At 36.0% G+C, this 27330-nt stretch overlaps 1 protein-coding gene across 4 annotated transcripts in view; it reads right to left on the bottom strand.

Moving 5' to 3' along the window:
* col14a1a (collagen, type XIV, alpha 1a) overlaps nt 1-27330 on the bottom strand; it is a 128029-nt gene that overhangs the window by 82117 nt on the left and 18582 nt on the right. For all 4 annotated transcript variants that reach the window (XM_058747747.1, XM_058747748.1, XM_058747749.1 and 1 more), the window contains exons 6-14: nt 8229-8384; nt 8000-8119; nt 6751-6915; nt 6320-6481; nt 6079-6236; nt 5254-5383; nt 4282-4424; nt 3915-4044; nt 1739-1878 (exon numbers count right to left, since the gene is read on the bottom strand). In XM_058747747.1, the coding sequence (XP_058603730.1) occupies nt 1739-1878; nt 3915-4044; nt 4282-4424; nt 5254-5383; nt 6079-6236; nt 6320-6481; nt 6751-6915; nt 8000-8119; nt 8229-8384 (1304 nt within the window). The remainder of the gene's footprint in view (nt 1-1738; nt 1879-3914; nt 4045-4281; nt 4425-5253; nt 5384-6078; nt 6237-6319; nt 6482-6750; nt 6916-7999; nt 8120-8228; nt 8385-27330) is intronic.

Here is a 27330-nt window from a genome sequence, read left to right as displayed (position 1 = left end):
TTGACTTGGACTCGTGAGACTCGTAAAAAAACGCAAGTCATTTGGTATTAGAGTTTATATGAATGTACCTCTGAGGGGAACTGGCTGTCTTTAGAAAAGTTTAGATGGTATTTTCTTTTCATCTTGCCTCCATACAATGCATATTAAAGTAGTGTTCATAACCGCAGCGCTGCTTTGTTTACAGCGTTACAAGGAAACGATGTTTAATTGCTGTTCAAGCGCCACCTGCTTGCATAGAGTGAATCTGCATTAATTCAGCCTCTCTGCTGTTTTGTTTCTTGCAGATGTTTTATGTAGAATAGTTTCACAAAACTAAAGTCAGACCATTTCGAAATTATACAATCCAATTTAGATTAAAAACTGCTCATGCTGCATGTATGCAGCCTATTATAGTGGTTGCTTCTAGTTTTAAATTGAAAAAGAGCACAGACAAAGCCTTAGTTTGTTTATATGAGATTTCTTTCATTTGTGTTATTTATTTGATAGGGTTTGTTTTAAAATTTCAATTTAGTTTTGCTGTTTGACACATTTCAATTTTACAAAGAAACGTTCAGCATTTTGTTTGACAATAAATTGACACCTTTTCATTTCTAATTTGTCTTAAACTTTGTTAAAGTTTTTTTTCTGAGAAAATCATATTGTAAAACCAGTATTTCAAAACGGATTTATCCTCAATAACTAGCTGAAAGAACTGTTGCTAATAAATAGAACAAAGACTTGAGACGTGACTTGGACTCCAACTCAAAGACTTAAGACTTGACTTGGACTCCACATTAAAGACTTGAGACTTGACTTGGACTTGGACCTCAGAGACTTGTGAACATGTCTGGGCTATCAGCTTGTGATCCGGTGTTTCCGTGCCTCAAACTGGCTCCGTTCACAGCGAATGCATGCAGTGAACTTGTTTATTGCACGTGCTGTGAGTTTAGTGCACGTTTGGGAATGCAACAGCCACCAATATGGCTTTATTTTCATGGCAGATGATTATAGCATTTCACTAGATTTGTAGTAAGTTATGTTTTCACTGAAGCTGGAGTGTCCTTCAAAAAAAAAAGCTGTACTGCCGTTTCCGTCAAAATACAGTGAAAGCTAGTGGTTAGAAATACAGTCCAAATTCAAAATCTCTCTTTCAAGTGTAGAAATTAGAAAAGAAGTATTGTATTTTCCCTACTTTAGTGTAAAGCAAAAATAATATACCTATGAAATATTCATTTTCATTTATTTTATAGTGCAGTTGTTTTACAATATATGGCTATTACTGTCATATTAATAACTGTTGTTATTATATTCTAATTTGTTTGGCTTCCTAAAACACCAGTGTGAACGTAATTTAGACTGAGACAGTAACACAAATAAAAAGAGGGTTGAGTCACCTTTAAAGTTCAGGTACAAGTCAATTCACTGACTTAAATTTTCTTAGTTAAGAACATGGGTTGGAGCTCTTAATTTTGAACTCTCAAAGTGCATTAGATAGAAGAATTTAACTTTAAAATGTACAAAATTTTATTTTATTTTTTCCAATTCTTCATTTGTCTTTTTTTTTTTTTATATCACAATGAATATCGTATTGTGGACTTCATATCACGATATTATCATATTGTGAGATTTTAATATCGTTACATCCCTATTTTATATATTATACATCTGATTAACTGAGTGTGAGAGTGAATGAGAGCATGTTTGTTTAACAGAGAAACGAGCGCTTGTCATGTATTGTAGGTTGTGCTGTAGTGATCACCTGACTGGTCTGGACACCATCTGTCTTCACATACACGACACGGTAGCCCTTAACCTTACTGGACACTGCGTCCCAGTTGAGTCGCACAGAGCTGTGGTCAACTTCAGTGACCCGCAGGTTACGTGGAGGTCTCAGGGACACTGCAGGAAGACAGGGACTAATGATCAATCACTGACACATACTGAATTTTAAGTGACATTGTTGCAACATTAAAGTCACAATGATTTTAATGCACTTTTTAACTGCTCATTAATTTTCCTAAAAACACATTCTGTCCTTGTCTTGCAACTCAAGAGAATGAGAGCGTGTAAGACAATGTAACATCTTTGGGTTAAACTTGTTAAGTTGGTAATTTTGATTCATTTTAATCAATCAGTTCAAACTGCCAGTTTTAATTAATTGTTTTTTTGTTTTGTTTTTTCAATTTCAATTTTTTTCTTTAATTATACTTTTATTCAAGGATGCATTAAACTCATCAAAAGTGGCCATAAAGACATTTATAATGTTAAATGTTAGAAAAAAATTAATAAATACTAATAAATGTTGTTCTTTTGATAAATGATTTCTCAAGACTGCTGAAAATTCAGCTTTGCCATCACAAAAATAATATATTATGTTATATTTTGGGCTGTCACTCGATTAAAATATTTAATCGTGATTAATCACATATGCTTAATCATCACATAATCATATGATTGTCACGTGTTAACATTTTTATTTGTTCTAAATGTACCTTAAATGAATACTTTTCAAGTTTTTAATACTCAAAGCATCCTTATTTGTCTATACCCATGTTGATTAATGCAATATTTGTTATTAGTGAAACCATAGTCAACATAGAGCATGAAGAGTAGACATGTTTCAAAGGTCATAGATGTTTTTCAAAGAACTTGTTCATGTCTATTAGACACATGAAAAAATAACATAGAAATACCAGGTTCCCATTACTTCTCTTCCTTTGCACTGAGCAGTTTACTTTCACAAGCCTGTTTATATTTTCGCAGGACAGGGCAGCTCACTTCTTCTAAACATGCAAAATGTACATTTATTATTTATTATTACATTTGTTTGCAATCTCTGTGCCCACATACTGTATTTTGATGCAGCCAAATTCTCAATAAAACTGTTTTCATCGATACATTTTACTGTTTCTGTTGTCAGACAACAGAATGAATATGAAATAGTTACTGAAACACGACCCATTAAGACTACATAACCAGCTCTCCCTTTCAAGATGTTTATCTGCACAAAAATCCTGGTGTCTAATCGAGCCGTCTGAAAAAAAAAAATAGGCTACACATAAGATAAAGACAGTAGCTGTGCTGTGCTGAACAGAGCAGACGCAGAGAAAGAGGTGTGTGTGTGCTCTGCGCTGTGGGAAAGAGAGACCTCGCGCTTGTGCGGCAGTACCGGTGAGTCTCAGAAATTAAATAAAGATTTGTCGCTAGGCGTTTTTTGAAAAAAAAAAAAAAAAGTCGCTAAAGGGGTCTGAGAAGTCGCTAAATCTAGCAACAAAGTCACTAAGTTGGCAAAACTGTGCATCTCCATTTCTCCAACTATGGGTTAGGCCACGGGTCAAACAGAAAATGCGCACTGCGTTAATAAAATTAATGCCGTTAAAATGAATTTGCATTAACGCGTTATTAACGCTTTAATTTTGACAGTTATTATTTAATATAATTATACTTTTACTTTTTTAAATTATATTTATCTTTTAAAATACTTTAAAGTTGTTTTAAATTGTAATAATATTTCACATTTTTACTGTACCTTGACCTGTTGACTGCAGTGTAAATTAAAATGTTTGTGAATATCTGAAAATATGCCTTGATTATTCTAACTAAAATTTACATCTTAATAGAAGTTAACTCTTTGAATTCAACATTTTTAATAAAATGGGCTGTTTTGATGAAATCATGTTTGATCTGATTTTAAAAACAAACAAAAAAACAATTATAAGCCATTTCAAAATAAATACACACATACTGATTATTATTAATGGTGGTATAGATCAATTTTATTTATCTATACCACCAAGCCCTATTACTTGGAGCACTTTTAAACAGTGCTGCAGAATTCAAAACAGCACCATTAAACACTGGACATTATACAAATAGAGTTGGAAAGAAAACTGACTGCATGTTTCAATTTAAAACAGAATGGCTTGGACACTCACTGGTGGTCTCCTGAACAGTAGCGGGATCACTGGCCTCCTCTCCAAACATGGCATAGACCGTAACGGTGTATTCTGTATCAGGAATCATTCCAGTCAGTTCCACATCAGTCACCGACTCATCCACCTTTAGCTGTATCCCAAAAACAACGATAACACCTTTAGAGCAGCATAAAGGCTGCTGAAACACAGATCAAAGTGCAACCAAGGGAACTCAAATGTGATGAATGTTATTCTTCTTCTACGGCTCCCATGAAAAGAGTGTAACAGCAAAGCTACTATTTTGGGGGAAGTGTCATCATGCCGGCGCGGGCTTAACGTTTACTCAAACACAGACAGGCATACTCACAAAGACAATTTGCAGCCTCACCTCTCTTTCATCTGTAGTCTCACTGCTCAGTGGAGCGTAAAGGATCATGTACCCAGAAGCCCCTTCTGCATCCCTCCAGCGGGCTCTCATGCTGTTGTCTGTCACATCGTACACCTCGAGATCACTCACTGTTGGTAGAGCCACTGAGATACACACATACATACAAATCAGACATCCATATTTTACAGACAGACGGTCTGTGTTTGCATGTGTTTGCATGTGTGTGAGTGCGTACACTGCCTTGTAATAATGCATTTTAAATTATACTTACAGTTATATTTTAATGTTTTTAATAATAATTTTTAATTTTATTTATTTCAGAATAATAATGCTTAAAATGGGGGAAAAAATTACATTAATTCATTACATTTTATTTAGTCTATTTTAAATCCAAATTTTATTTCAGAAAACAACTTATAATATCTAACACAATTTAGCTTCTGATTTAAATCTTGCTTTACTGGGAAAAAAATACTGATTAAACTATTTGTTTGTGTGTCTTGAGTATTTTTCAGTTTTGGATGTGCGTGTAAAAGATTTGCAAAGATCAGAAATGTGTTCTGAGTTGGATTTTGGGAAGAGTGTGACTTTGATGGAGTGTGAAGAGAAGCAGAAAATGTTTTCATTCTGGAACAAGCACACATGAACAGTCTTTACAACAATCTTCTACCACAAACCAAAGACTTTAAACATCTTAATCTAACACTAAACATTTCAGAAGTCTGTTCTGTGTTCTTGAGTTGACTGACATGTGTCTGCTCAAAAGCAGTGGTTAGGAAATAAACATACTGTATATTAGGAGGTGATGATAGAATTAGTGTACAGGGCATTTAGGGAAAAGAAATAGGCATGTGGTTTGTGGGTAATGACTGTTCTACAGTGAAATTGTGTTGAAGGACACAAGCCTGTAACACGTGATTTGAAATGTTCTGTAGTTAAGGTTGGTCGTGGCAAGTTTAGAATATGACTCACGCGTGATCTCGCTGCCTCTCAGAGCGTCACTCGCTGCGCTGCGGTACACAGCGAACACAGCAATCTCGTATTCAGTCAGAGAGTTCAAATTCTGCAGGACGACTGAATTCTCCGTGCCGCCCACCACAATCTGTACAGCAAGACAACAGCGGTTTGTGATGCCTAGCACAGCAGTTTGCAGAATGGTTATGAAAAATAAGACTGAAAAAACTCAGCTGTATTAAATAATGTGGCAAAGTGCAGCACATTATATTTATAGTATTGTGCTGACACCCTTCACAAAAATGGAAATATAACAAAAGATAAAAGAGGCACTGAAAAGTATTTTGACATTTAAGCCACAGTTAAAAATGCAACACTGTCATTCCTCTAGATAAAAAAATATCAAATCAATTGGGTTTATTTATAAGACAGAAAGCACAAAAATGACTTCTAAAACAATGAATGTTGAACATCTGGAGAACATCAGTTGACATCTATCTTCTAAAAGACGTTATTTTCTTGAACCTCGTGTTGTTCCAAACCTGTACTCATTTATTTGATTTGGGGAACACCACCGAAGATTGTTTTTTGACCATACAATAAAAGTCAGTGGGGTTAAATGTTGTTCTGAACCTTATAGACTTTCATTACATGGGTCTTCTGTGTTCTACGGAAGATAGAAATTTATACAGGTTGGGAATGACATGAGTAAGTGATATAAGAAATTTATTTTTTGGGAAAACTATCCCTTTAAGTGGCTTTTAGGTGGAAGGTTTTGAATATTTTGTGGCATTGCTAATAGTTGAGTAGCATATTTGAAAGTTGTGAAAGAGCATTGGTCACCTCTTCCAGAATATCTGCTCCGGATGGATGGTAAACTACCCGATATTTTTCCACACTGTCAGGCGCATGAGTCCAGGACACACGAAAACTGTGTGCAGTCACCTCAGAAGTGACCAAGTCCCGGGGGGGAGAAGCTGTCTCTTCAGTGGAAGAATCTCCTGTCAATCATGAGGGAATCATGAGGCTTTAGATCAGACATCAGATACTGTATTTAAGTTTAAATAGCAATTAAAACACTCACGTTTAATATCTTTGTCTTGTTGCTCCACTCCATCACACACCTTCCTGGTCAGACCGTCTACTATAGTGCTCATGATACTGAAGTCTGCCACATTATAAACGTGTGTTTCCTCTGGTTCAGAGGCGATGGCCTTCAGTTCGTTCTCATCAGCATTCTTCACACCTACGCACAGCCACACATATTCACACAGGTTTCTGGGATAGCTATAATAAATAGCTTGTGTTGATAGTGTGATAATGTTGGCAGTCTACAATCTTTTGGCAGATTTTGTAAATAATTATTAGTGATAAAATTCATAAATGATTTCTGAAAAGCTCTGCAACATGTATACATCAGCCCTGAGGATGTTTATTTGACACTGGATGGACAATTTATTCTACATACTGCATTCATTAAATTGGATGAACACACAAAAAAAATAATTCTAATACCAATGGCAAATAGCTCAACTCCAGCACTTCTCAGGGTCTGAGCAGGTGGAATAACGTCATCCTGGGATTTGCCGTCGGTTATCAGAATTCCAATTTTAGGAACATCGCTACGAGCCCCAGACTCGGGTTTGAAGCTGTTCTCCAGGATGTAGGTAAGAGCAAGACCTAGCCAGACCAAAATAGTAAATTAAAGAGTTTCATAAAATAAAATTAAGTTAAAAAAAAAATTACAATTACTAGATATAATTGTAATTGTCACAACTGTGAGATATAAAGTTGAAATTTTGAGGTATGAAGTTGCAACGGTGGGATACTATAAGTCACAATTACAATCCAACAAATAAAATCACAAAAACAAGAAAGAAAAAAATCACGATTGTGAGCTATAAAAGTATAACAAAAAATATAAAAATGAAATTATGAGTAATCGTCACCACTGTGAGCTATAACGTCACAATTACAAGAAATAAAGCAGCAATTATAAGAAATGAAATAGCAAAGAAAGTAAGATGCAATTCTGAAATATGAAATTGGAATTCAGAGATATAAAGTTGCAATTACAAAAAGTGAAGTTAATTATAGTATAAAAAAGGTAAAGTTAATTGTAGCATAGGAAATAAAGTCGCAAATCAAAAAAGCTGAAATTGCTACAGTCACAATTATGAGAAATAAAATCACAATTGTGAGATATAAAGTCATAATTACAAGAAACTAAGTGACAGCTGTAAGATATAAAATTACGATTGCAAGAAACTAAGTCACAATCGTGAGATAAAATCACAATTACAAGAAATAAAGTCATGACTGAGATATAAATTGCAATTAAGGGAAAGTTACAGTAAGTCACAATTGTGAGATATAAAATCATAATTATGAGAAAGTCACTATTGTAAGATACAAAATCACAATTACAAGAAATAAAGTCGCAACTGTAAGAAATAACATTGCAATTACGAGAAAGTAAGTCACAACTGTGAGACACAAAGTTGCAATTGTGATATATGAATTTGCTCTACCACAGTACAATACTAAATGTTGGACTGGGTGGTTAGCAAATAAAATGCAGCTTTCTGCGCTGAAAAATTGTACACAAAAGTGAATTTATTGTCATGCCTACATTAACAATTCTTTGTGCTTTGGATTTGTACTTTGGTGCACTGATCAGACTGGCTATTAAAACTTTCACAAGGCACAGTATATCCGCGTCTCTAGAACAATGGAAAAGGTCTGGAAAAGCACAGCACATTACCTGTGAGAGTGTTGCCTCCCTTGTACGGCAGGTTTTTGACAGCATCTATTACTGCATCTTTTGTACTGAAGCCATTCAAGTGCCACTCAATCCGTGGATCGCCGCTGTACTGGGCCAGTCCTAAAACACAAAAAACACATTCAGGGAACACAATAACACTTCACAGATCAGATCTAAATTGAAAAGTAAATTAATATATGATCCATTACTATACACTAATGCAACCCACCAATCCGGGTTTTGTCTATTCCCACATCAAAGGCATTAACCAGGTTTTCAAGGAACATGCGAACCAGACGGAAATTGATTCGCCCAATACTCCAGGATCCATCGACCAGGATGACAATATCCGCAATGGCAGAAGTTGTGCAGACAAACTGATCCACTGGATTATGAGAGATGAACAGAGAGAAAGAGACAGAAAAAGAAAGAATGAACCTTGTTGCACATATACAGTCCCACATGCCTATAGATCCAAAAACATTGTCCTCTGAAGAAACAAACAAACCCAGCACCATATCACAAATTACACAGCAGTCTGTGAATGCAGGTACGGTTTTATTGAGCCACATTGTCGTTGCATAGAGTATCATCAGAGGGCAGGGAAGAGCATGCTTGATTTATGAACACAGCAGTAACAATAAACCAAAGCAAAATTATTTTACTCATACAATTTTAACAGAGCAGCTTTGGGATCCACAATGGTTAGAGACAACTAATGGCATCTTGAATTCGAACAAATCATGTGTGTGTTTATGTCTCTGCGAGTGTGACGGTAACTCCTGGCAGTCCCACTGTGCAGTAACTACATATCCACACACAGAGGGGGTAAAGTGATGAAGTGTCAGTACGGGCAGTAAATCTGAGGAGCGCAGGACCACAGAGCTCAGCGGTGTATCATGGGAGTCTGTTTTGTTCCTCCCTCAATCATTTATTTTCACAGAAGAACTGGCCGTCAAAGGCTTATAGCATGATGCAAGTCATGTCTATAAGAGCATTAGTGTTTGGCACCATCTACAGAGGCTGAAATACAGAACAGGGACATTATCCAAACTCAACTAGTCCTGGACATGAATACAGAGAAATCCACTGACACAAAGATGGCAGCGAGGAGTAGAGAATTGAGGCTCTTAATCCGTTGCTAATGACATATTTCCATAAGCTTAAAAGAGAGTGATTTATATTTTAAAGGGATAGTTCATCCAAAAATAAATAAATAAATAAATAAAAATTGTATTATTATTTACTCACACTCATGTCATTCCAAAACTGATTGTCATTCTTCCACGGAACATAAAAGGTGAAAAATGTTTTCAGTGTAATGGAAGTGAATAAGGACTTCAAAAAGATGCAAAAGGGCCAGAAAGTAGTCCACAGAACTTATATTCCATGTGAGTCATATGTTATTTTTGTGTGAGGCACAGACCAAAATGTATTATTCCCAAATAAGCTTTTATTCCAGGGAGTTGCTAAGTATTGGGACTGGAATCAGACAGTTGAACTTCAGAACCAAATCTCTGATTTGTATAAAAAAAATAAATAAATAAATAAATAAAAAAGGCAGTTTTATGAACTGGATCCACTGATTCATCAAAATGTTTCACAAATTGCTACTGGTTTGAGTTCTCATGAGCATGTGAAATTTTCAGTGAATATTTATTTGTTTGTTTGTGTGTTTGTTTGTTTTTGGTGAATATTAACAATGAATAATGACTTAAATTTTAATATATTCTGTGAAAATTTTAGTGAATAATGATTTCAATTTTGGTCTATTATGTAAAGATTTTTAGTGAACAATGTTTACATTTTAATCTATTAAAGATTTTTTGTTAATAAAGATTGAAATTTAATTTCTTTCATGTGAAGATTTTCAATGAATAATTATTACAAATTTTGGTCTAGTTTGGCCTTAAACGTTTTCAGTAGATAGTGTTTACATTTTTATGTTATGTGAAGATTTTCAGTGAATAATTATTAAAATTTTAGTCTAGTTTGGTCTTAAGCGTTTTCAGTAGATAGTGTTTAAATCTGTTATCTGTTTATCTGTTATGTGATAGTGAACAATGTTTCCATTTTTATCTAGTGAAGATTTTCAATGAATGTTTACATTTTGAAAAGAACATACAATAGCACATGTCATATGTACCACTTTTATAACACTTCAACTTTCATTATACTTATCACCTTTTACGTTTCATGAATGAAAAAAACGTACCACTTTGAAACAACATTAGGGTAAGTAAATTAAGACTTTTCATTTTTAGGTGAACCATCTCAGCATAGACAGTTACAGCAAAAGCACATCTCGGCGGGCAAAACTATTGGGCATGTCTGTCGAATCAGTTTAGTTTTACCACCAGGAAACGATTTGTCTCTGAGAAAACACTCAATAAACCCGCCATTCAATCGCTGCGAGATTTGTTTAATTAACTCCTGTGCTTCTTAATTCCTCTCTACCTATTTATGTCTGTGAATAGCGACGTCGTTCGATCCACGTCATTACACAATGAGTGGCTTGTCAAGACACAGGTACCTTCTGCTGTTATCAGTGAGCCATTGAGAGCCCCGGTATCACTAATCAACGTGAGCTCCCCTATCTGAGAGCACGAGGCTGATTGCATCCTGAGATTCAGGGGTGAGGATTCATCAGACCCATCAGCGATCCGGCAACATCGATTCATTAAGCCCTAAGAGCCCCGGGACTTATCTACTAAGCAACAGACTCCTCGTTGCCAACTTGGAAAACCAAAAAAGGTCATGCGATCGCTATAGGATGCTGTGGAAGCGCTTGCTGCAATGCAGCTGCCGTAGATTGCAGCTGTTGGGCTGCACAAGCTCTCTTTTGGTTGCGGGACGTCCTCTGGGAGCTCTCAATCAAACATATGCTGGAGGAAGAGAAGAAGAGACAAGCGAATGAGATTAACACGACAGACAATGCAATCAACTCTTCGCATCCTTCATGAATGCAAAATCAAAGCAGCGGTGATATGATATATGCACTGTGCATGCAGAACTCCATTAATTATGCCTATTCTGGCTTCAATGTCATCTCCAGACATGTGAAATATTCACTAAAGGTTCACTCTGCAGGCTGGTCCCGTGGCAGGTCACGTTTATTGTTCTCATTAAATGCATATTAAGATTAACTACTGAATGGACGCTCTTGCTGCTCCTGTCAGATCCCTCATGTCAGAAATTTGTCAGCTATCTTCATTCCCTTGCCGCTGGGGTGTCTAGACTACTAATGTGGGGGGAAGGAGAATTTTTGCTCTTTCGAGGCATTGAATAATGATGGAGTTTTTAGCAAGCATGTTTTTTTGGCTATACCTTTCAACTCTCTTTGAGGTGACGTTATTAAGGAATACAGAGATGTTGAAGGGACAAAGATACAGTAAGCCTGGGGTTATAGCAGTCTGCTCGATATCTGAAGTGGTTCTTAATATGCTGACAATATCACCTAAATAATTATGCATGTGCTACCTACGGGTAGCTATTATGAAATACATCACACCCAAACAGGATAGGAAATTTCTTAATCTCAAAAAGTCCATTAGATTTTATTTTCCCCTAAAACTCCAAATGGCAACTTTTTATTTTTTATAATACAACATAATATGATATAATATAAAACTAATAATACACACATACACATAAGCCATATACTTGTGAATAGGTTCCATGTATCTGAGAACAATTCTGAGACTGTATCTGAGCTACAGTGGCATATCAACAGGAAACAGAGAAGAGAGAAAAACAAAGAGAGAGAAACAATAAGAGAGAAGGCCTTTAATAACTGAAGTGGGCAGCGCGATAAAACATAAAACCAGAAGAAGAGCTCATCTGGGTCTCTTAGGGGCATGTTTAAATACCATTCAGCGCCCATTAAGGTTAACAGCTCTAACCAACAGATTTCTCCCTCTATTCCCACTTTTTTTTATATATCCTAAAGAATGCAGACAGGGGTTATTGAAAAAGTACGAGGAGAGTGTCTGATCTATCTAGCCTCTGTAGAGCATTTTATTACGGAGGCATTATTCCTCTCTCATGCTTCAGCTCTCTTTCAACTCCAGGCCATGCCAAGTATGCTACGGGTTGTGACATCAGCAGAGGATTCTGGGAGCAACATAGCCAAGTGCCAAACAATGCACAGGCTAAAGAATGGGCGCCTTTGTTCTAAAGAGCACACAAAGTTAATCAGTCCACTCCATCTAAATAAACCGAAAGGACAGATAGCATGCCACAGTCTGGGCTCTTTTGGGTCTTTTGGGGAACTCCAGACCCGTTCCACCATCATCCTAGAATTGGCAGCAGAACCTGAAACAGGCCTTTAAGACAATTAAGCATGTCATATCGTCTCTTAATGGGACGTGAAGTGGCAAGAAATATAAAAAGGTGAATCAGAGTTTAAACACAGAGGGCTGTCAGAGACGAGAGTGCAGTGGAGCGGAGCAAGATTTAGATTGAGGAGACAGAAGGTGGGCAAGTCGTGACGTCACTACACTGATGAGGCTGAGCTCATGAATATTAATTGTCTGTATGACACACTGATTTGGCATTGAGATACCAAGGCAGTCTGAAACAAGGCAGATACGTTTTAGAAATGTCTGTACCATAGTGGTTATCAGCAAGTACTACAGTTTTCGATACACTGCTGTTCAAAAGTTTGATCATTTCATTTAATTTAGTTGAATTTTATTTTTTGAAATAAAATGTATATTTTTATTAGCAATTGATCAAAGTAAGAGTAAAGATTTTATAACGTTACACAATATTTCTATTTCAAATAAATGATATTCATACCATACATCTAAGAATCCTGGAAAAAATAAATGCTGTTTCCATAAAATATTAAGATTCACAATTTACATTCACATTTCACAATAATAAGAAATGTTTCTTTAGCATCAGATCAGTAGGATTTTTGAATGAATGATTTATGATGATTAAATGACTAATTTCTGAAAGATCATGTGACACTGATGACTGGTGTGATCAATTCAGCATTGCCATCACAGGAATAAATTAAACCTTAAAATGTATTAAAATATAAAACTGTTATTTCAAACTGCAAAAATATTTCACATTTTAATCACTGTTTTTACTATATTTTTGTCAAAAAAATAAATAAATAAATAAATGCAGCATTAGTGAGCATATGAGACTTATTTTAATAACATAAAAGAAAATTATCAACCTCAAATTTTTGCAATCCACTACTTTATATAGAATTTTACTATTAGTCATTTATTAGTTATCAGCCATAACATTAGTTTATCAGTATCAGTCAGAATTGTAGAATGTTTTTATATCACCTTTTATTCTTTTTATTTTTAATTAACTTGAAATGTCTAAGATTTAACATCAATTTACTAGAAATAATGATTGAGCTATTACAAGTAAATGAATAAAATCACATTAAAATGATCAATGTCACTTTTATTGATCATCTCTCTAAGTAAATGTACATTTGTTTGTGAAGAAATATGAATTGCACCCAAAACTACAGCAATTCATATCCTCTATCAGGAATTTGCTTGCAATGCAAGTCAGCAAAGGTGCATATTTTAATTTCAGCCAACTAACTTTGGTTGAGTGGGCTAAAAGTGGAGGAACGCAGACCCGGGACCCCCCGGTTCCGGCACCCCTAGCAGACACAAACCTACAGCGTGGAACGGAGTTATGAGAGCGGAGAAGAGCATTTGTGATGTTGACGTGTGGGAGCGTTGATGCAGCCCACGTCTAGATTCCTCCAGGCAGACCAGCTGGAAACAGTGATGATTACTATTCTCATTCTCTAGCACTCCTGTAAGATTCTCATTCTCATTCAGCGCTAAAGAGGTCAGGCAGCTCCAGACCAAACACGCTCGGTCTGCACACTAAACAGCCTACATGCTTTGTTTTGCATATTATTTAACTGGTTCATTTAAGTGCATCACGTCTAAGAATGCATGCTCAGTTTCTGACCAATCACAGACAGAATTCATGATTACCGAACAATCCAGCCTGGTCTCATGGCATAAATGTACCTGGGGGCACTTTTTAGCGAGACTGTTTTTACGTACCTTACTGCACGTTTCGCCGCAGTTTCAAAGAGAAACGTCCACTAAGTGGCGCTAAAACACGGGTTCAATACGTAAACCCTAACACGTTTTTATTATGTTAATATAGGTACGTATTGCTGTGTTTTTATTACGTTGCTTCAGGTACGTATTGCGGCGGTTCAGAATTCAAATATCCGTGGGCCGTAGCTAAAAGTTAATACTCTATCGTGCTGGAAATATGCCCTACAACCCTAAACCTACCCGATAGTGTTGACAAATGCAAAACTGATATAAAAACGCATTTGTTCATGCAACCATGCTATTTGAACTTCCTTATATGCAGATTTGAAGGATTCGAAGCGAAGCTTCTCTCAAGTACATCTCCGTACTCCGTGAGCTACCGAACAAACCTGCCGTCTATGAAAACCCATAGATATGAAGCTGGATATGTGTGATGCTAACGTTCAAAAGCATCAGTTTTCAAATCTCCCAGCATATTAATATTGTTTTGAAGTCATAACATGATATTCTTCAAGTAACTGTGCAAAAATTACACTTTATTAATTGAAACTCTGTAAATTTGTGTGAAAAGGAATAAAAGGCATCTGAGTTTTACTGCCTCTAGTGTTCATTTCTTTTGGAAACTGCAGTGATATGTACTTATTGGTATGTATTTTGTGTCTTGCTAAAAAGTGCCCCCAGGTACGTACCAGGTAAGAACAATCGTATGGTTGAGTTCACTGTCATGTAAAAATCATCAGATACGCCTCTAATCCTCCTGAGAACGGCCAAATAATGCTGTCCAATCTAATATCTTCCATACAAGTTCAAAGGATTCAGTCCTTTAAAGTAAAGGAATTTCAATCATTAATATGGTTTGCAGTCCACGGCTTCTTTACAAGCTCATTTATTTTCAAATGACCATTTCTCCCAGACATGAAGATGATTTATTAGGGGGCCTCCATTTATCTGGGAATGAAATTGACTGTGTTGTAATTCTGTCTGATATTTATTAAATTTTTTGGATGCTTCCATTATTCTCCAGCAGCATTTTTACTGAAGCGCAGGCTTTGGGCTGTGTCTGGGCTGGAGGGATTGTTTTACACTCCGTCTGGGGTTTGCGTGGGAGGAGGCACAGACCGAAAGGCCTCTAGACACTTTGAACATGTCACCGCTAATTTCCAAACTGCCCTTCAGCAACACACTATATACAGCATCTGCTAACAGGGCTATCACACGAGCAGAAGTAATGTTATAGGTACAAATAAAAATAAAACATCGTGGCTACGAAGAAAGCCTGTCTCAGCTTGTCAAAGCTCGCCGAAGATAGTTGCATCACATGCTGAGATCGATGGTCAACAGAACTTTTATAACTTCTGGAAGTTTATTTCAGACAAAAGGTACATGCAGTGAGCCTCTCTTGGGTATAACGCCCATGCAGACAGATAATCAATACTTCAGACTGTATCTTGTTCAGATTTTTCAATAAATTACATCAATCTCACCATTTACAAACATTATAAAACATCCAGTGACTCTAAACTGTACATATTTCAAGTAACACAGCAAACTAGTAAACTTTCTCTGATCTAAGCAGGCAAACTGCAAAGAGCATACAAGAGATGTGTTCACTCTCACAAAAAAAGCTGCAAAAGCTGTCACTGGGGCTTTATTGTATTTTACTAGAATGAAAAGCATTTGCAATCTTCGTATGAAAGATGGAGTGCAAGACAGCTGTGCGCAAGGCAGTGCTCTGAATATTGCCACTCTATGTTAAATACTGGGTCCGCCAGTGTGAGGAATGGGTAATACTTAATGCAACGATCTTTGAAGTTTTTTGACTACTGGAAAGGGGAGAATATAGAGGGAAATCACCTCAGATAACTTACTGCAGCAATGTGAAGAGAGTCACATATTGTAGTCAGATTTATAAGAGTGCTGACAGCTGAGTTAATCACAGATTTTTACAGAGGCTGAAAAGCAAGACAAGGGGCTTTAGTGCCTATGTCCTACACTATGCTTGTCTAATGTCTCGTATCTATCTATTTGGTAAGTAGCTCTCAAATAAGATGGACAATATACCCTCAGCTGGTCATCAGAGCAAACTTAACCCCTTCAGGATAATACAAAATTTGTCTACTCATGAAGGTATGAAAATAAAGTTAGGACTTTTTAAGAACTTTGTTTTTTTTAATAACAATTAAGGAATAAATTTAACGGAACACTTTCAGTATGTCTCTAAATGTAAATGTCTTGTATTAGCAATGCTTCAGAGTTTGAAAATACAAAATTCAACAGTTCTCCATTACTTTTAAATAACTATTACTCTACCTTCTGTTCACTCTGCAAAAGTGATGTTTGCTGTATATTTTTGTCTTATTTTCCAGGGGAAATGTCTAAAGATTCTTAACTCAGGATAAGAACTTAAAACAAAAAAGTTAAAAAGCTTTATTTTATGAGAAATTGATCGAGTTGCCGTTTGTGGTTAAAACAGGAACAAATATCTGCCTGTGGGCTTAGAAAAATCTCTTTAATTCATGAGGGGAAAAGTTTTATTACCTCATTGACAGATATTTTTTCGGTAACACTTTAGAATAGGGAACACTTATTAACTATTAAATATGACTTTTCCCTCAATAAACTGCTAATTTGCTGCTTATTAATAGTTAGTAAGGTTGTTGTTAAGTTTAGGTATTGGGTAGGATTAGGAATGTAGAATAAGGTCATTTAGAATAAGGCATTAATAAGTGCTTAATTACTACTAATAAATGGCTAATATTCTATTAATATGCATGCTAATTAGCAACTAGTTAAGAGACCCTAAAATAAAGTGTTACCATTTTAAGCATAAAATCATTTGTTCACACTTTAGTTTGGGGACCAATTCTCACTATTAACTAATTATTAACTAGTACTTTGCCACTAAGATATTTATATGTGCTTTATAAGTACTAATAAACAGCCAATAGCTAGTAATATGCATGCTAATAAGCATCTAGTTAATTTAGAATTGGTCCCTATAGTAAAGTGTAACCATTCATTTAATTTTGTTCCAATTCTCAGAAAACAAACTTCATATGTTCAATTGTATGTATGCAACGTTTAATGACTTCATGAATTTAAGACTTTCTGCTCTGATTTAAAACCTTTATAAAGTCATAATTGGTGAAAATGTGAATGAAGACTTTTTAAGACCTTTTTAAGAACTGCATAACCCCTGCTACTTCATGCGGAGGTCTTGATCACCCTGTTGGGGGTCGTTTTGCGATAATGACCATCTGACTGTACATTATCCATTACCTGCACCCCATTACATCATCATGTTGCAGTCATCCCAGATATCAATTTTACTGGCACTTCCCCAACAGCCATTATGGGCGATCCTCATAGGGGTTAATTAGCACTCATTTTCATTAAGCTATAGGCCAGACAGGGTGCAGTCTAAAAGCAGCAACAGCTTTGAGAGATGTCGCACTTTAGCATTTAGCGCGAGACTTTGAAATGTGAGCATGGGGAATTTTTGCCAGAGAGGGAGAGAATGTGGATGAGAAACAAAGAGCGAGAAAAGCCCACCTCAGTGTCCTCTGCTGTAATGAGTGAACTACTTTTGATGTTCAGAAGCACCCTACATTAGCTTCAGTGCGATATGATCTCTGACCCTCTTCTCATGTGCGGGTGAAGGGCAGGACAGAGGATCGCTATCCCACAAGAGCCACTATTAACCAACTCTGTGTTTCATCAATTGCCAGTCAAACCAACCCACACCAGAACTCTATGTGCATCATAAAAAACAGTCCTTGGAAAAAATGACCAGAGGCACTACTAAATCCTGAAGGAGGGCAGGGCCTAAATAAATGATAACACTGGAGATTAACGTGGCGATAAATTTTAGAGCCTGAGTGTGCTTCCTCCCAACGGTTTGACAGATGTTATGAAAATATCAGTTTGCCCTCGTGTTGTGCCTTCCCTCAGGCCTCGAGCGCTGGCACTTTATATGGGCGAGGTGTCAGAGGAGAACTCTTTATTGAGTCATCCATTAGCCGCCCAACACAGCTTTAAACAGCCGTTTGTTGGGTTGCCCCCATTTTGGGCACTATATCTATTAAAATATAATGAGAATTTGTGCTCTTTGAAAAGATACAAGTCAGCTTCAATCTGACCGCAAAAAATTTTTTGCAAACGCTTAATTTCTTAATCTAAAAGTAATTATTTTTCAATGACAAAAAACTAAAAAAAAACGTTTAGTAATGCATAAGACATTAGGACTTGTTTTTGGAAAATCAAAAACAATTATTTTAGTATTATTTATGTACTGTTATTTTATTTATGAATGTTTTGAATTCCTTTTTTATATTTTCTTTTTTTATTATTTTAATTTTAGTTCGAGTTTTAGTCATTTTATGATGTGCTTTTAACATTATTTTTTTTAAATATTATTATTTAGCTTTAATTTACTTTTATTTCAGTTTGTTTGACTTTTTTAGTACCTAAACTTTTGTTAATTTTAGTTAGTTACCAAGGCAACATTTCTAATTCAGTTCTAATTTATTTTAGCTTTATTTCCAATTATCGAAAATAATTGTAATAGTTTTAGTTAACTATAGCAACACTGCAGAGAAAACGTAATATAATAATACACTGAATTTAAAAAAATAGCAATGGTGTAAATGTCATTATATTTTGATTTATGTTAAAAATTTACTACATAGATACATTTAAAAGAAATAAAGAAATTTTGGTTCTCACATATTTTAGATATTTTTACTGGAAACCAAGAAAAAAGCTGATTAAGACGATCATTTTTGCAGTGTTTTAACACAAATTTCTTTTTATTATAACGTTGGATTGTTCCCTAAAGAAAATATCATCCAAGATTTAAAATCTTAATGACCTTGAATCGCTGCCAAGCTCTCCTCCCAGGCGCATGAATTCATGGAGAGGGACCAACACATCATACTCCCAGATGCTTAATGGTGCTTGTGCAGAGGATATATTCAGAGTTATGCCCTGCCGGATTATTACTGATTCCCCCCGGTGGGCGGCACTGGAGCAGAGGTTTTATTACCTCACTAGAGCACTGTGTTGTAAATACCCATCACACACCTGAGCTGAGACTTTCATTAGCGCACAGCAGACGTCCCGCAGGTCACATGCAAGGTGAGAGGTGAATGGAGATGTTGACTTGAGCAAAATGAAAGCAAAAGAAAATGAAACAAAACAGGACAGAGAAGGTCAGGGGACACAGAGAGACAGAGACAACAGGATTTCCGATAGATAGATAGATAGATAGATCTAATAGATACCTAATTTTGTTACTTAATCTTATCACCCCTTTTAAATGGTACTGTAATAAAAATAAATTATTATTATTATTATTATTATTAATAAACACAAATTATGTTTACAGTTTATTTCAGCATAAACATTAAAAAAAATTTAATAAGCTAATGGGGTAAGAAAAAAAATATGTTTGTCTATATTTTTACTGGAAAATAAGACAAAACACTGTATATATTTTACATGCATTACCACAGGCACTTCCAATTGGCACGTACTACAAAAAAAGATCTGTCCTAAGCAATAAATTCTCACATCAGTAACCTCATCATCAGAATGCCACAATCATGTACCGCTGACAATGTTACAGCTGTCGGATCTGCTCTACATCTTCTCACTCCGTGTTTGAAGAGAAACAAGGACAATGTGAAACGTCCAATATAAACGGCAACTCTTCATCCCAAAATTGCTCAATGAAAGTTTGCAGCTGAGACCCCATGCAGCAAATGCAGATTTGCACACACACACACACAGATTAAATATACTGCTCTCCAGGCATCGTACCAACTCTTGATGATTACATCAGTTCCTCACTGGCCCTGAGCTGCCCTCTCTCTTAATTACAGGAAGGGATATTAAATCAGGCATGAACCAGGGCGTCCCTCTGCAATAGTCTCATGCATGGAGGATGTAATTTACCTTTACTTCCTGCTGGAACACCTACAGTAACACAAAAGCTTATGGTAACGGAGAGTAATAAACAAACAGGGGTCATAGAAACCAAAATTCGACGTGGGATTGGACGTTGACCTGTCTTTAATGTTCCAAGCTCAAAGAAAAATATTTCTAACGCAGACAAGGGACCAGATTAGAGGGGAAAGAAATCTCTTAACAGCTTCTGTTTAATCCAAACCCTCGGTCCCCAGACAGCCATAACCGAAACAGCACTACTGAAATGAAGTCAACAGCAGTTTATCCCTCACTCACGCTGATTCTGCCAAATGCCTATAACAGGCCTTTTGTGGACTTCCTGATCTAGTACTGTAGTTGTAATGAAAAATTCAATCAGGCCTTAATAAACAGCTGGCCCATCTAGAGTTTGTTTGCTTAGTATGGGCGAAAGGCCAGGCGGGTAGCTGTGTGGCGCTAAGCGGCTGTAATGGCCCTTGGTTTCACATCTGGCACGGCAAAGATCAGCGGTCTCTCTTGCAATATGGCTGACGTGATTACACCAGTGCTACTACAAATTAATCACAAAGCAGATTCCACATATACTCACTTAATCAGCAGAAGATTAAGAGGGCACGGCTTCAGCGCTGAACGAGCGATAAGGCTGGAATTTTAAACAGAGAAATAGTCCTAGTGTACTAGGTGATGGTGTTTGAGGCACATTATTTTACTAGAAATAATTTAAAAACATTACAATAATAATAAAATGGTTGATGCAAACGAAATGTTTCCTGCATTATTATTTAGAGGCAATGCACCACAGCTACTGAATCTACAGCTTGAAATATATATCAGTCTAGTTTGATTTATCAACAAATGACACTTTGAGTGATTTATTTTTTGTGAAACAAAAACATACAGCGCAACCACTGAAGTCAGGTTCACAAACAAATGAATCATGTGAGTCTGTATTTTAGTGAATCAATACAATGCAGATACTTAAATGAATGACTCTTTGGTGTAGATTCTTTTTAGGGAATCAAATCCATATTGTGTGACCAGTGCAGTCAGATTCCCAAACAAATTATTTATTTGAATCTGTTCTTTTAGTGAATCAAAACCATTCAGATTCTTAAACGTACATCAATCTAGTCAGACTCTCTACCTAATGACTCTTTTGAGTAGGTTCTTTTTAGTGAATCAAAACCATTCGTTGTGACAAGTGCAGCCAGATTACCAGACAAAGAACTTATGTTCTTTTAGTGAATCAAAATTGTACAGATTCTTAAAAAAAAACAACTCTTGTGAGCAGGTTCTTTTTAATGAATCCAAACCATACAGCATGATTAGGGTTTTTTAAATGACTTCTGAACAAATTAATCTTATTTTTAGTGAATTTAAAACGCACAGAATTAACTTGAGGATTAAACCAGTGTAGATACTAATTGATTCTTCATATGACAACATAGTTAAACATATATATTTTGGCTGTTTTGTCAGTAGTATATTATAAAAATGAATGAATGAAAGATTATAATTTTTTTTTTTTAGTCTTGATTAGATCAAAAGTGTATTTATTATCCAAATTATGCTAAATAAGTTTTTTTTTTTATATATATATATTTTATCCTCAAAAATAATAAAATAATCTTATTAATTATAATCTTATTAATCAAATTTTTAAGAGGAATTAGAACCGATATCATAAAATTACAAAATAGAATAAGTAAAATGTCATGATTCCCAATAATAATAATAATTATTATTATTATTATTATTATTATTAAATACAATAATGACTTCTAAAAATAGTATCTTAACTAATATGTGTTTAAACACAGCCCCTTATTTACTACTACTATAGAAATCACTGTGACTATGTTTGACCGCGTCCTTGATCAATATTCTTTGATTGCCTGATTAACAATCAATCACTGCCTGTGTTTAAGCAGTACGGATAGGGTAGGCTATTCATAGCAATGTCCAGGAACAACAACAGATATTAGCTCCAGATACATCCTACTTGTGTAAGTCAAGCTGTGCGTGTTTTACAGCCTTACCGGAGAATGCACAAATCAGTGATTAAATATTAAATGAACTGGTATGACATGTCATTTTAATGCATTCTAGTCATATAGAAGTATTCCTAAACACATTTCCAGGCAGATGTGTACAGCATTCAAATTTTAAGACGTAGTTCAGCTGACACACCGAAAAAGTGGCCTATCTGTGATTTGACGTGCTGCTTCATTGCAGCCAAACGCTCTGCCTATCGGCTCCCTCCACCAGCGGGCCGCGGGGCCCGATAAGACGTCACACTCCAAAAGTCTCCTTCAGAGAAAGTCCTGGAGCTCCTTCCTCCTTGTGAGGAAGATCCAGAGCGTTGTCCTTATCACTGCCTACCTCAGCAACCTGCCACCTGAGACCAGAGCCAAAATAGACATTATTAGCATTCCCAGTGCGTCGCACACCCTAATGCAGGGCAGCCGAGCGCTTTAAAGGACAGCCATCTCTGCACCTTATACAGCACCTCCAAGAATAATGTTCTACACCAATGATTGCTTATTAAAAGCGCCTCCCTCTGCGAAAAAATCTCACATTAAAAATACCATCAGGTGAGGCCGATTTTGATTAGAAAAAGGGTCATTTGAGGTGAAGCAAAGCGTCCCTCATGCAGTCACCTTGGGTTCTCTCAGGGAGTGATATCATCTCTCTGTAGATTACAGTGGCTCTAGGTACTGAATTACTAAATAACAGCCCCCTCACCTTACTGCAGTGCCCTGCCCTCTGACAAAAAAGGTCAGAAAAGACCATTATCAGGCCTTTCTTCCCACACTATTATTAGGGAGTGTGGTAGAAGGGGGTTTGTGTGAAACAGACGTGACCGTTGACCCCCACCGCCTTTTCCAGCGAGCCCAGACAAAGGCTATCATGCCCAGACAGCGGAAGTTGCATTCTGAATACCTTTCTCATTAAACAATCATGTTTGATCAATGCTTTTGACTGAATCTTTAAAGTGAACAAATCATTCTCGACTTTTTTTTTTTTTACTTAAACCATGTTTCTGCATTCAAATAGTTTATATGTGAACGAGACTCTGAGTGATAAAAATGACTGATGACCATACATAATTTAAAGGACATGAAGACGTTATTGAAACACTATCTTGGTAAAATCGTGCACAAAATATGCAGTAAGAGTATGCAGGTAAAACTAACAGATTTTTGGTCATTTGCGGAGAAAAAACAATGACTCAAAAGAGTCAGCTTGTTTCAGTCATCAACAAATAATGACTCATAACACACAAGATGCTCATTTGTGCTGGAGTCGATGGCCTCGTGGGCAGATGCGCTTCAGGCGACCCAAGTTTGAGTCTTGGCTCACAGTCCTTTCCTGATCCCACCCCCTCTCTCTCCCACTTCACTTCCTGTCTTCTCTCCAACTGTACTATTGAAATAAAGGCAAAAAAAGTCGTAAAAAAAAAGATGCTTAATTGTTGCCACCGACTTGTGTAACAATGAAACTTGAACAACTTGAACATTGAACAAATGTGTGAACAAATCTTTCTGGTGAATGGATTGCAAAGATTTGATTCACTTGGATGAATAAAAATTATTTTGAATCTGAAAAAAAAAAAAAAAAACTTGAATTTTTAATGTTTTTTGTAAACAGTCTCATTTGTTTGTTGGAACTGATGCCCTTGTTGGCGTGGTTGCGCTTCGAGCATCACGAGTTTGAGTTCTGGCTCAAGATCCTTTCTTGATCCCACCTCCATCTCTCTCCCACTTCACTTCCTGTTCTCTCTACAACTGTCCTACTGAAATAAAGGCCAAAAATAAATCTTATGTTTCTTATGTTTACCAAGGCTGCATTTATTTAAACAGAAATACAGTAAAAACTATAATATTGTGAAATATTATTACAATTTAATATCTGTTTTCTATTTCAATATATTTAAAATATATACTGTATTTATTCATGTGGTGGGAAGCAGAATTTCAGCAGCCATTATTTTAGTCTTCAGTGTTGCATGATCCTTAAAAAATATTCTAATATGCTGATTTGGTGCTCAAGAAACATTTCTTGCTGTTAATGTTTAGTGCTTATTATTTTTGTGGAAATGAATTCCTTTGTATTAATTTGATCTGATTAATGCATCCCTGTTGTATTAATTTCTCTTAAAAAAAAAAAAAAAAAAAAAAGTAAAAAATTTGGGTCGTTCTGACAAAAAAAATTATTCAAGGCTCATGAATATAAATTAGCAGCAACTGGTTTTCTGAAAAGTCAGGAAATGTGCAGTAGCTATATATCAGAATTACTGCTTGCCATTTAAGTGTTTGTTTGTTCATTTGACTGCAAAATTGTAATTTGCTCAGCCAGCTACAATTCTCATGCAAGTCTCATATATACCCACAGATGTTGAGCATGAATCACAATTACAGACATCCCATAAAGACCTGTTTGGTGAGAAGATAAAAAGCAACAGCTTTGTGTTTATGCCACCTTTCAATTTGCTTCTGGAAACGCTCATTTGTGAATAAGAAGATTGGGAAGAGATATAAAAATCTGACCTTTTTGTTGAGCTCAAAGTGCCATTTCACAGCCCACACTGATGGCACAGATCCTCAGATAACCATGTACTTTCACTCTGCCTGCTTGGACACATTCCCAGGGATGGCACATCAAAGAAGAGTCTGATTTTGTGATAGCCCACCATCCCATCCCACCAGCACACACACACACACACAGATACGGGCAGCAGGACATCATCTATCTGTCTGAATATGCCTTGCGCCAGCGATAACCCTCTTGTGGCAATTCCCATCATCAAGTTCTCGCTTTGAAATATTATCTCATTGTTATTCTGCGCTAATGAGATCTTAAGTAGAGAATCAAATTAGTGCTCAGTCATAATCAAAGCGTGCAGTCATTCTTAACAGAACTGAACAGAATCACCCACTTGGAGCTCCACCACCCACTTGGAGTCCGTGTGCCAAATCCTGCCAACTCTGACGGCAGTCTGAAGAGGAAAACAGGACAGCTAAGGTCTGTGTGAGCCATACCAATTTCAAACCTCTGCCACTTGGCAGGCACACAGAGGTGTCCTAAATTAAAGACTCCGAACAACAGATGCGAGACCACGTAGCACAAAAGCCGTCCTACAGAGGGACCCCGAGTTAAATGCTTCACTCAAGAGCACATTTCAGCCTCCAAGCAGCCTGGGCTGTTTTTACACCCACTAAACATCAATGTTCACGGCTAAACAAAGCCGAATCTCTCTTTTGAGCTGAGCAAAAAGCCAAACGAGAAGGGCTGGAGACACGTCTCTTGCACAGTCAACCATGAGCTCAGAAACCTTACCCTCGCATTCAACCTCCTCGGTTTCATCTGTACTTTGTAACATAGCTTTCTGGTCAAAACTCCAGCATATATTCCTTTGTATACACTAATGCCTTCAGAATTGTAGCAAATTGCTGTGATATTGGACTGGGCTGAGATAGTAAGGTCTGGCACTGAGAGACATCAGCAGAAACTTTCAGACTGGAACATCATCTTTGACTTTGACTTCCTGAACATGCTCATTTTGTCAAGTATGCCAGGGACATAAAAACCGGCGATGATGGGATCTACAGAGAGATGCCCCCTGCAACTTCAGCTAGTTTCAGTTCTTATACATCATTGACAGCAGCGCGGCTGAAATATCTTGACAGGAGGGCAGCTCTCACAGGAAAAACAGCAATAATAAGTCTCAAAAGAACGTAAGGAGAAATTCATATAGCTTATAATGTTATAAAGTGAAAGATAAAAGGAAAAGTGATTTTGGAAAGGAAGACCCACAAGAGAAGAGCCGATAGAAAGGAAAAACCACAAGAGATTTGTCTTTAATATCTCAGTTTTCTCTGAAATGAGTGAATGGATATTTTCATGTATTGCATAAGTTTTCTCCTGAGAAAAAGAGTCTCATCTTTTCTCAAGAGCTTCAACGTCACATTCACAAAGTGTGTCTCAAGATACCAAAGTTTGCCAGAATTTGAGATTTGAATATGAACTTAAATATTTCCCAACAAATTCTCTCAAGGCTAGGAAGAAATTAATCTGAGCTATAAATTTCACAACTTTTACCAATATACTATTCGGCGCAATTCATAGCCATTAGGGATGCACCGACATGAAAATTTTGGCCAATACCGATAATTCTTTATAAATGAAAGCCGATAACCGATATGTTGGCCGATAAATCTAAATCCAAATTTTATATAATTTTTGAGCCTGATTACAAAAAAGTCTCACCATTAAAAGCATTAAACACTTGGTAACACTTTATAATAACTGCACGCTATGAATCATTAGGTAAGCATGAGTAAACAGTCAGTTCATCCTTTATAAAGCATTGTCCCAACATTAATATTCATTAGTAAGCAGTTTATAAATACAGCTATAAATGCCTTGTTCTTGATTTAGGAGCATAACTATTACAAAGGAGATTTAAAGGCTCAGTTATCTTCCTAACAGAAAAATAAATAAATAAACAAACAAAACACAGAGGGATAAAGAACTCAGAAATATTTATTTCAAGATGCAAATAAATAAATACAATAAAATGAAACTGTACAACTGTACACTTGAATTTTTATTTTATTTTTATTTTTTTCTATGAAATTGCAGAGGTTTATTTTTCATTTTTTATCAAGCGTAGAGTTGTACAGTTTGAAAAAATATTTCTGTGTTCTGTATCCCTCTGTGTTGTGCTTGTTTAACTTTTGTGTTTGGAAGATAAATGAGCCTTTAAAACTCCTTTGTAAATGCTTTACAAGCTATCAATAGTCCTCACTTTAGATGAGCTCACAAAAATAGATGGCTGGCAACTACTAAATGTTTTATAACTACCTGACTTAATCATGAATTACAGCAGGAATATGTGTTAATAAAGCATTTATTAACACACTGAGCAACTATTACCATGTGTCTAAATAATAAGATTTACAAATGTCCATTTAAATAGTTTATTAATTATTTACTCACAAATGATCTTATGAACCACTGACAACTCCTAAATAATTGGTTTGTAAATAACGTAATAATTTAGAAATGATAAATTGATCATTAATAAAGTATGAAAATACAATTATTAAACATTATAGATATGCTCAAGAACAAAACATTTATAGCTGTATTTATAAACTGCTTACTAATGCCTATTAATGTTGGAACAATGCTTTATAAAGGATGAACTGACTATTTACTAATGCTTAACTAATGATTCATAGTGTGCAGTTATTATAAAGTGTTACCAAACACTTAAACATAAATCAGATCATAAAGCAGCCTCACAAATAAATAAAA

Source organism: Onychostoma macrolepis, chromosome 16, assembly GCF_012432095.1.
Source record: "Onychostoma macrolepis isolate SWU-2019 chromosome 16, ASM1243209v1, whole genome shotgun sequence".
NCBI lineage: Eukaryota > Metazoa > Chordata > Actinopteri > Cypriniformes > Cyprinidae > Onychostoma > Onychostoma macrolepis.
The sequence above is the reverse complement of the archived record's forward strand: the minus strand, read 5'-3'. Positions and strand labels throughout refer to the sequence as shown.